Source organism: Apaloderma vittatum, unplaced genomic scaffold (assembly GCF_000703405.1).
Source record: "Apaloderma vittatum isolate BGI_N311 unplaced genomic scaffold, ASM70340v1 scaffold2460, whole genome shotgun sequence".
Taxonomy (NCBI): domain Eukaryota; kingdom Metazoa; phylum Chordata; class Aves; order Trogoniformes; family Trogonidae; genus Apaloderma; species Apaloderma vittatum.
The window spans coordinates 1-11,562 of NW_009695974.1; the positions used below are offsets into that span (position 1 = coordinate 1).

Here is an 11,562-nt window from a genome sequence, read left to right on the forward strand (position 1 = left end):
GTGTGCCCTCCACGTCTCGCCCGTTGTCCCACCGTCGCCTGCGGGCAGGGAGCGCCGGACAAAGGGCCCCCGCCGCTGCCGCCTGTCCGCCCGCCCTGCGGGAAGGGTACGAGTCGCAGGTAGGCTTGAGATAGGGTAGCACGCCCCCCGCTCCCGCGACCCAAGTATTTTCGGCTTTCTCCTTATGTAATGAGCGACGACAACAGCAAAAAATGGCTCTTGCCCAAGTGCGTGATTTTGCCAAGTCACTTCGGCGTTGCAATGGCAAAAGCCGTGGCTGGACGTCCTGTACCCTGGGGTCAGCTTGTGCTCTGTCCTCGACAGGAGCATGGCTTGAAAGTTGCTTTCAAGATTTTTGTGTGAGCCCCAAGTAGACGAAACCAACATCGCTGCACTTGTCTAAACCGAGTACTCCAGCCGCTGTCTTTATGTTCAGTATACCTGCCCATAGGTAGTAGCAGCAAACTATTTTAAAAATGTGATGCTCTTGATAACTTGCCTAAAGTTTTTTTTGCTACTTGACTGTTGGGGTCAAGTACAGCTTTGATCAAGAAGCTGTCTTGGAGTTACTGTTGTGTTGAAAACAACCTTTTTTTTCCCCCCTCTTTTCTTTTTTTTTTTTTTCTTGTCCTTGTAACTTGAATGATTGCATTCAGTTTCATTGTGTTTGCTCCTGTGTATGTAACCTACTTTGAGTCATCTTTGCCCTCCTTAGTAATTAATTCAATCCAGAGCCTCATTTAAAATATTGCTGTGTATATCAATTTTACGGTCCTTATTTGAGCAAAATGTTGACTATGATGGGAAACTTGAATGAATAAGGATTTGGGTTTTAGCCAAAAGACCTGATTTAAACCAACAAGTTCAAGGATCACTGGATAAAGATCCTTAATGTCATTGGCAGTAACAGTTACTGTTATAAAAGTTCTCACATTACAGATGTCTTTGATTGTGGAAGTGCTAAGACTCTTCAGAATGATCTGCCTCTACTTTCCATTTTTATTTACTTTATATTTTTAATTCATTCTGCAAAGGATTCTTAACTGGCTTTTAAAATACCCAGCTTCCTGGATTTGACTGCAAAGCCTCAAATTTCTGCTGGGGTTTTTGTTGTTGTTTGTTGTTGTGGTTTTATTTGTTGTTTGTTTGTTTTGTAAGGAACTCATCTGAAAGGTGTCAAAAAGCTTAGATTCTTCCTGTGAGCAGTATGAACTTGCATGACCTCTTCACAGCTTGTCTCCTAAGAAGGAACAGTATTTACCATGTTCTGGCTGAAATTTGTAGGGCATGTAGACATCTTTTCTATTGCAGTAAAGTCTGTGAACTATAGCAGTACCATACTGCTTTTTTTTTTTCTTTCCTAATCCTTTATCTTGAAATAAGTCTCATAAATAAAAGAAACCTTTAGCTCATTTTAAATTGACTTATTTTAACAAATAGTTATGCAAACTATCCTTATGCAATAGTTTTTTTCCAGACAGCAATCTCACTGCTGTTATAACATCACTATGATGCAATAATATGAACAATAAAATCCTCTGTTTGAGTCTTATTACACACTGTTAAGCAATGTATCTGACTCATCAGCTTAATTGACTCTTCTAGGTGACCTTGCCATGATCATTACAGCCAGTTATGAGATATAAATGTGCTTAGGATATGTAATAGAAAAAAAATGCAAATAGATGGCCAATTCCTGCAGTCTGCTCTCAAAGAAAGTGACAGTTGATTTTTATGTTACAGTATTTTACAGTGTTTGAAAATAATTAAATTCTGGATTTGGTGGGGTGTTATTTTTTTTTTTTAAACAAGGTATGTGCAACTGTCAATGCTGATGTCAAGCATGAATGTAAAAATAAAATTGTGTAATCAAGGGCATACTTAGACTGGACTTAAAAAGTGATAGAAGCAACATTCTTTAAAAAATGTACTAAGAGGTAGGTCTGAAATTAATTGTTTTTAAGACTTCCTTAGATATCCATTTTTTTCCTAATTCGTATATTGAACTGATCCACCTCCAAATTAGCACACTGTGAGACAAAATCTGGTTACAGATATTACACAAATCTGTCTTCTGTCAGAAAGAATGCCTTATTCAAGATAGGTGGGGTTTTTATTGTGTTTTTTTCTTTTAAGTTGTTCCCTATTGGTATAAATTTCAGTCTGTCCTGAATTGTTTGGGTAATTAACCACAGGTGGCTGCATAGCAGTTAGCAATATGGGTGCCACTGCTCTAGGACCTCTTCTTGCAAGCGGAATGCAACCCAGTAAAGAAAATGGTGCTGAACCTGGGCAGTGGTCTTTCTGCCAGGGCCATACCACAGAATTATCTCTGAAGATTTCTGTTTCTCTGTTCTGCTTGCAGTAAGTGGTAGATATCAGCATGTTACAGGCAGTGTTTGTTTTACATGTTTGTACTTCAGTAGTTGTTATATAACAAGATGCATGTTTAGAGCATCAGCTGGGATTAATTGACATAATTCCACTGCCTTTAAATAGCGCTATATAAATTTAGGTCAGCTGAAGGTCTGGTCTGTGCTTGGCGTTTTAAGAACACAGTTCGATAATAGAAAGTAATTTGTTGTCAGAATAATTAACATTTTATTTTATAGGGTTGGAGGGTTTTTTCATGATTCTTAACTAGAGGAAGGCTGAGATCGTATTGCCAGAGCCTTGTTACTATTAAGTTATAGCTTTTTTCAGTCAAGTTTTTCCTGCTGTCAAGTATATTGAAATGAGGGGAAACATACTGCAATAGTCCTTTAATTTCACTAACCATTATTTCTGTTGGGCTTTTATTAAAATACTGTAAAGAGGTGTTATATTTGAAATGGCATGATTTATATACACATACCATGTATGTGCAACTTGCATGATTAATTTAATTGCGTATATAATATGTGTTTCCTTTTTTTTTTCTCAGTTTTAAACTTCTTCCTGGCACTCTGAGTAAGAGAGTAACATTTTTAAATTTTACTTCCTACTTCTCCTTAGAGCGCTAAACGGCTTGCTTTGGAAAAATTTAATGAATCTGGTACAATCATATTGTCTTCCCAAGGTTGTGGGTTCGATCCCTGTTTGGTCCCCATGTGTTGCCTGATCTAGTTGAGAGGTGTCCCTGCCCGTGACAGGGAGGTTGGATTAAATGATCTCTAAGGTCCCTTCCAGCCTGGGCCATTCTATGATTCTCTGATTCCTAAGGAAATGGAAGAAAATATAGGTCAAATTTGCACCTATTAACCTTGACCTTTCTGAGAAACAGCTACCTTTAACATATGTTTTGTGCTCTCCAAATAATTTTATTTGCATAATTTGTGTAATTTACCTTTGGGAAGCAGGCTGTATTTTAATGAGTTAATTTGCAGTTATTAAGATAAACAGTAACTTAAGTAATTTTCCTAACAATGAAAGCATTTTGTAAAAATTACCCGTGACATCAATTTTCTGGATATAGCTTGGAGTTGGGTAATGCGAGGGTGCAGTAAGATTCCTCATTCCATGACAGTCTTACTAATTTCTTATACCTGATTGAAAAGTGTCATAGTAAATAATTTTTGATGCTTGCAATGGACTATATTGTGTAGACATCTCCCATTTTTTTCTTTCAATAAGGTAACATTTTAGCAAAAATGGGTCATCTTGTATAAAGCTATTATCATCAGTGTTCCACTGACCTAATTACACGTTGATCCTGAAACTGTAAGCACTGATGAAGCGCATGAAGTTGTAAGAGAAGGGAACTGTGTACAGGATTGATAGTTCTGCATTGCTCCGTGCTGTTGTAATGGATTCATGATCTCCCTGAGTGCAACTATATAAGGGCAGTAATTGGTAGTAACATTTGTACTGTAAAGGCCTTTTCTGTTTGTGACCATGGATAACCTGTCCATCATAGCATCCCCCCCTTCCCCCAGAAAGTTTGAACTCCATTTGCTCTACATTAACTAAACCATCTTACCTGCAAATCTATCCTAAGGATAATATCACTCTTCCAGTGGAGCCTACATTAAAACTTTTCTTCAACAGGAACAAAATTTTACTAATGTGCTGGATAGAAGGAAAGAAGTATGTTGAAGGGCTTCAGTGGAGGTTGAAATGGAACCACATCCTTGGTTTTCAGAAGGATTTCAGAATTATGATAGACCTGGGTAGTGCAGAAATTCATGACCTATTTTTTGTCTGTGAAAAGCAATAGGAGTGGAGTGACTCCAACCTATTTCAGCAGTGTTTAGGCAGGCTTAAACTCAGCCTGCTGTCCAGCGCATGCAATGAAGATGATATTTTTTCTGTGCCTAATAAAAGTCTTGAGACACACAGCAACTGTTTTACAAACACTTTAAAGATGAAGTGCAAACTATATTCTTCATGCTTTTTGAAGTTTGGAGTGCAACTTGATCATTCTGGTGTATATGAGCAGGTTGTACACCAGCTCTTCTGGGATGTAGACAGATTTTCGAAATAACCTGTCACAGAATGGTAACAGTAATGTAATTAATGATACCCGTTAAGAACATGGACAGCAACAACTAAAAATATGCACATCAATATGAGCTTTTATTGTTTTTTTTTCCTGCAGTTTGCCATATAGTGGTGATGCTGATAGGGTGTGGTTCTCTTAAACATGAAGTTGTATGAGCTGTTTTCTTCTTTCTTTGAAGGACTGAGAGAGAAACCTTTTGGATGCATTGTGATACACAAGTGGATTGTGTTTGAGCACCCCATTGGTAGAATTGGGATTTAATTTAGTTTTATAGAATCACTATCAAAATGTTAGAGTGATAGAATTAAACAAGTATCTTGCACTAGGATAGGTTTGAAAAATTATACTTGGAGATAGCATGAATTATTTTGCTAAATAAAAATAATAACATGGTAACTCTGTGGGGAAACATGTACGTAGGGAGGCCCACATGCATTCTCTAAAGTGGAAATGACTTATGTAATTAAATTACGCAGAGGAGAGAGAGGAAAGATTATGGTCCTGTCCTTCAACCTTTTGAAACTTTTCAATTATTACAGTGTGACTACACAAATCCCCAGATTCAGATCTTTAATGTACTCTTTTGACACAATAAGATCACTTAAATATTTTTTGAATTCCATGGATAAATTAACTTTTCATGATTTCTGCATACATAATTTATTGCCTCAATAGCATGAGTTCTATACGACAGTGTCATTAATATTTGGATCTGGGATTCTATCCTGCTTCTACTGAAGCCAATGGCAAAACTGCTGTGGGAGCAAGACTGGGCCTGTAATTAAGTTAGTAGGGTTGAGTGTTATTACATTGTTGAATTGACACTCAATGCCATTAACATCAACCAACTAACCAACCAAAAAAAAAAATCCTTAACAGTGACTAATGTAAGGCAGTACTAAATGTTTTTTAACAGTTTATGAGGGAGTGATAAGGGAAAATATTGGAATTTGAAATACAGTCAGAGGGATCATTACAGTTCATTAATTTATGTGTAAATACCGATGTTTTCCAGTGGAATTAAAAATGGAAGTGAAGTGATGTAGCTAGTTTTGTTGAAGGCAATTTGTGATTATTATCAGATGGAATTTAATTTGTTTACTGACTCAGCATCGGGCTGATACACATGGAGAAGTATTAATAAACAAGGGCTTTGACCCCTGTTTGTAAAGCAGCAATTCAGTTACCACAATAAAAGTGTTCAAGGAAGATGTGGAAAGAGCTAAGTGAACTTTTGTTAGTTCAGTAAAGTAATAGCATTAGAACTAACTACATAGATAGCAAACCGGTAAGACTATGGCAGTGGGTTATGCATCTGTCTTGACAGCTTTGCTGTCTGGTAGAGAGCAAAGTTGAACACTGCATGCAAAAGCGTGGTTGTTTTGATACACAATATATGCATTAGACTTGCATGCTACTTACGTTCTGTCTGTTTGTGCCAAGAACAATGTGTACAGGAGGGAGACTGGCCAAAACAGGAGTTATCAGTGCTACAGTGAGCAGATCGTACACTGGAATGGTCCAAACTGTGACAGCTCCATGGAGCAAGGGATGTGAACTGTGCAGGTTTTTGGGTTGTTAATAGCAGTTCAGTGCCAGTGTTGGGCTGCAGGAGATTGGACATTTGAATTTTAGCTGATACGGAGACAATCATACTGATGAACTATACCATTAGTCTGCATTGATTTAGGGGAAAAAAAAAAACCAAACCACTAACTTGTTGATGATGATAAAGATTAGTAGTATTTTTCTTAGATCACAAGGTGGGATATACACCAAAGTGAGATCACTTTGAGCCGGATAGCATACAGATAGACACAAAGACAGTTCTTAACCCAAAACAGTCTTGTTCAAGAGTAAACATGTTGCTTCTATATCAAATGGAAATGGCAGATTGGAAAACAAAGGGAAAAAAGTTGTATTAAATCTGTATAGGTACAGTTTAATTCCTCTAAAATATGCACAAATCATGTATTCATAAATATTTCCTTGCTGCTGTTTCGAGTAAGTGTAGATATTCTAGGGTATGTGGCAGATAAGTATATAGAAAATGATGTATGCATATTGATATCCCTTTTCTAAATGAATAAATTTGTTTTTATTGGGTTTTGAGTGCAGCTCTCATAGTAGAATTTAGTAGGACGTCTGTATTGGGGAGACCCTCAATTTCTGGAAAAAAAAGTAGTTGTTTTGAACCCTTTTGACTTTAGTGAGAGCTGACTGAGATGCGTATTTAGAAGTAATGGTTACTAGACATTCAGTACATGTTATACCGCTTCTTACTGTGTGCCATAGAAGGTTTATACTTCTACTCAGAAGTGCAGAAGTTGCTGATGATACAGCTGAACACAGTGACTGTATTATATCAGGACAAATACAGATCAATAGCTGTGTGTTCCCAATGCTACAGGATAATGAAATAAAATTCCACTGTTTTTCTTCTTTTAATGCAAAGTCATGTTACAGAGACTAACTATTCTACAAATGCAACAAAAATTCAGGTGAACTTGTCTTGTCTTTTTTTATTTTTAAATTCTACATATTCGACAATGATATTTTTAAAAAAGTAGTGGCTTGCAGTAGATTTAAGATGGTATGCTTAATTAATTAAACCATTTATTACAGGTAGCAGAGAAATGGATAGAATGGCTATACACCTGCATCAGCAATTTATACTGAATGCTTGGACAAACAGATGCTACTTTGCTGTGGGGCTTTTTTTGTTTGTTTTTTCTGTTTTTAAAACTGATCTAGATCCTATTGACAGAAAACTCCTTTTGATTCCAGTTTGAATTTTGGATCAGGATCTAAATATGTATATTAGGAATACATTTCTCTTTTACAAACGTGGCAACTTATGGTGCTGCTTTTGCGCTAAAATGTTAGATACTGTCTTTTGGTGTGGCTGACTTCTGACTATTTTCCATTAAGGCTATATTTTCGAAGACAAATAGTTACATGTCAGTAATTAACTATGGATTTTAGGAAATTCTACTTAGCTGTTCTATTAGATGTATTAATTTTTCATGACAGAAGAGTTGGCATGGCTTGATGAACAGAACCCAGCTTGTAACCTGAGTCTTTATGACCCTGCTTAATTGTTATTACATCACTCACTCCTCTTTGCCTTCTGGAAAAGACAAGAGAAGCTGGCAGAATTCAATTCATTAATTCTTTTATAACTTTCCCAACTTATAATGTTAAAATTAGTTTCATTACTCATTGTAGAAACATTCCAAATAAATAATGACGTTAATCTAAGTGGCTGATTTTTAAAAATTTTTTGTTTGTTTGTTATACAGGCAAGAATAATTGTTGACTCCATAGTTAGTTGTATAAAAGCATTTGGAATACTGCTTTTATTTTGACAGGAACATGCCCAACTGGAAAATGAGATATTGAGACGCTTCTCAGATAAAGACAAGTGATCTTCTGAGAATAAAGTATTTTTGCATCAAGAGAGACTAAATAAAACAAAGGCCAATTTAAATGCTAAGTTGAAATTTGACAATTAAAGTGTCTGAAGCTGAAGGTTAAGCTAGTTTTTCCTTTGTTAATGGTAAGACTTTTAGATCTAAACTTCCATTTTAATTCAGAGTTTTCTAAAGGTCTATGCCTCAATAGTATTAAATTTACTTTGATATAATAAAACTATTTTTGACATGCAAATAATTAAATGTTATTTCTCTAATGTATTTTTCAGTACTGATTTTTAACTTTTTTTTATAAGAGACAAGAAAAATATTCCTTAATATGATTTCTTGTCAACATTTTTTTTAAATAGTTAGGTATTTGGCCAGATTATGTGTGTGCGTTTACTACATTACAATTGATCAAAAAGGCATTTTGAAATTCAGATGTGTATGTGTAAACATTTGTATATAGATATACATTGATACATATTTTTTATAGGATGCAAAACCGATAATTAAATCTTTAATAGCTTTAATGGATAGAGGTGTTATTTTAAGACAATAGAAAGCATTCCAACTTCTCTAAATCAGCTTGTATTATTTTTAATCCATGAAGGGCCCAAATATACAGCATTTCGTAGTCACACGCCACAGCTGTTTTCAGAAGAGATGCTTTAATGTGGAAGAGCAAGATACTTTCCAGTGCTGCTCATCAACATGCCTGATGTCCTGCAGTGCTAACTGTTGTAGGTTTAGGTTGGTCAGTGATATCATGGAAAGTTCTGTGACAAAATTACTGTAGGATCACAACTCAAATACTCTTTTTTTTTTTTTAATTGATTTTTTTTCCTTGGATTATATTGTATTTGTTTTGGAAGCAAATCTGCTACCTAGGTGTCATAAAGCTCAGAATATCAGTTGCTTCAGTGTTGAGCTGTCTTCATATTGCAGCAGGTTTAATGAGCCCCATGTCAGACTAAGCTTTTTATCAAAAGCTGTTTTTGCACGTCCTGAACCAGCAATTCCTAAATAATAATCAAATTCTCTATTTGTTCCAGGCTTTTAAGAAGATTCCCATTGCCTCTTCCACAAAATTGGTTCTAGACACTTCTGTCTGAGAATATGAAAGAAAAGGAAGAATGTGTGTGGATTTAAAATTACTGTATTTATCAAGTTGTGGAGTGAGAAGTACTGGTGAAATAGCTTGCTCTGTTGCTCATTGTAGGTCTACTACCTACAAGTAGTTTCTGATGCAGCTGAGAAAAATGCAGACCCTTAAAAAGGAACACGGACCTGTTGACCCAAGTAGCAACGTGGACAAAATCATGGTACTTAAGTCTACTTTAGCAGAAGTGTCTGAAGAATTGTCTACAAATGAAGATATCCTACTTACTGAAGCAAGCAGTGGGAAAAGCAAATCTTCAGCTTGCCGGAGAAAGAGAGAATTCATTCCAGATGAAAAGAAAGATGCTATGTACTGGGAGAAAAGGCGGAAAAATAATGAAGCTGCCAAAAGATCTCGTGAAAAACGACGACTGAATGACCTTGTCTTAGAGAACAAACTAATTGCACTGGGAGAGGAGAATGCCACTTTGAAGGCGGAGCTGCTTTCATTGAAGCTGAAGTTTGGTTTAATTAGTTCTGCAGCCTATGCCCAAGAGATACAGAAACTGAGTAGCTCAACAACTGTGTATTTCCAAGACTATCAGAGTTCAAAATCAAATATTAGCTCATTTGTAGATGAACATGAACCATCTATAGTTGGTAGCAGTTGTATTTCTGTCATTAAACATTCTCCTCAAAGCTCCATGTCTGATGTGTCTGAAATATCATCTGTAGAGCATACTCAGCCAAGTCGTAGACAAAGCAACTGCAGAAGTCCTGAAACCAAGTTCCAGATTATAAAACAGGAGCCCATGGAATTGGAGAGAGAGACAAGAGATGATAGAGGTTCATATAAAGCATCCATATATCCAAACTACATGGGAGCCACCTTTAACGTGTACTCACATTCTCCTCCTCTCTTGCAAGTTAACAGGTCCTCCAGTAATTCCCCCAGAACGTCAGAAACTGATGATGGTGTAGTCGGAAAGTCATCTGATGGAGAAGATGAACAGCAGGTTCCTAAGGGTCCAATCCATTCCCCAGTTGAACATAAAAATGTTCATGCAACGGTTAAAGTTCCAGAAGTGAATTCTTCAGCTTTGCCTCATAAGCTTCGAATTAAAGCCAAAGCCATGCAAGTTAAAGTGGAAGCAATGGATAATGACTATGATGCAACACAGAAATTGTCATCACCCATTGACATGTCCTCAAAAAGACATTTTGAGCTTGAAAAACACAGTGCACAAAACCTGGTGCATTCTTCTCACACTCCTTTCTCAGTTCAAGTGACTAACATCCAAGATTGGTCACTTAAACCGGAACTCTGGCATCAGAAGGAACTCAATGTAAAAATTCAGAGTGGTTGCAAAACTGGAGTTGTTGAAATAAAAGACAATATCTACAATGTCTCTGAGTCAGAGAACCTGTACCTGAAGCAGGGCATAGCAAACTTATCTGCAGAGGTTGCTTCACTGAAAAGACTTATAACTACACAACAAATCTCTGCATCAGACTCTGGTTAAGTTACTACTGAATCTGAAAGAAAGGCTTATTGTTTTAAAGGATGTCATTTGCAGTAGATCAATATGTTTTGTATTATGCTGAATTTTCACTGGACTTGTGATGTCATTTCACTGTAACGTTCACATAATGTCTGATAGGTGTCTTTCTGTGCACAAATTATTATGAAGACTAGGTTGTGTTATGATCACTATGCCTTGTGTATAGTTAAGTAGCCTGCACAAAGGCTGTATATAGTGAACTTTATTTTCTTTTTTGTTCTACTATAAAGCGTGCAAGTTGCCAGCTACAATAAAACATTGGTGACAAACACAGAACATCTACTCCAGTTCAGTTGATTTTATGAACTTGTAAATAAGTTGTTAACTAAAAACTGGCTTTTTCTTACACTGTGCTCAATTTCACTTACGTGTTTGGTTTTTACAGCCTAACAACCAAATTACAATTTACCACATGTAATCCTTCTGGCCACTTTTTTCCTTAACATATTTTTTAGAAGAGAATAGAAATAAAGTGAATATTTATAAATGAACAGTACCAATCTATAGCCTTAGCCTTCTTTAACTCATTAGTAGAAGTTAACCAAAAAACACGCAAATTCTAACCCGGTAACTAATATCAAGGTTTTTTTTTCCCCCTCCTTCAAATGAAACAGTAATGAGTTTCCTGAATGGCTTATTGTGCCGAACCATTTTTTTTTTCAATATTAGATCTTGGTGTTATAGATGAAATTAGTTAAGTTGGATTTGTGCATCTGCAAAGTTTTCAGAGGCTTTCAGTGACAGGATTGCACAACACCATCTTTGTAAAGAGGTGGCTAATGGGGGGGGGGGGGGGTGCAGACATGAAAAGAAGTCCACACAAAGGCTGCGTAAGAGAGTCTGCCTCTCTTGCACACCATGTTTTTTCCACAGCAGGTGGTGAGCCACCTGTATACAAAAGATAAGGCTACTGGATCTGTAAACTCTGAGCTCAAGTAGGCAACTACATACATGAGAGGCAGGCAATAGTAGTAGCAGAGTTAGAGGAGGTCATCTGCTATTT

At 36.5% G+C, this 11,562-nt stretch overlaps 1 protein-coding gene across 1 annotated transcript; it reads left to right on the forward strand.

The window, feature by feature from the left end:
* The first annotated feature begins 8,959 nt into the window (after nt 1-8,959).
* Nucleotides 8,960-10,835, forward strand: NFIL3 (nuclear factor, interleukin 3 regulated). The gene has a single exon (XM_009872897.1). It carries the CDS (start codon nt 9,144-9,146, stop codon nt 10,518-10,520), a length of 1,377 nt encoding a protein of 458 aa, XP_009871199.1. The 5' UTR covers nt 8,960-9,143; the 3' UTR covers nt 10,521-10,835.
* The last annotated feature ends 727 nt before the right edge of the window (nt 10,836-11,562 follow it).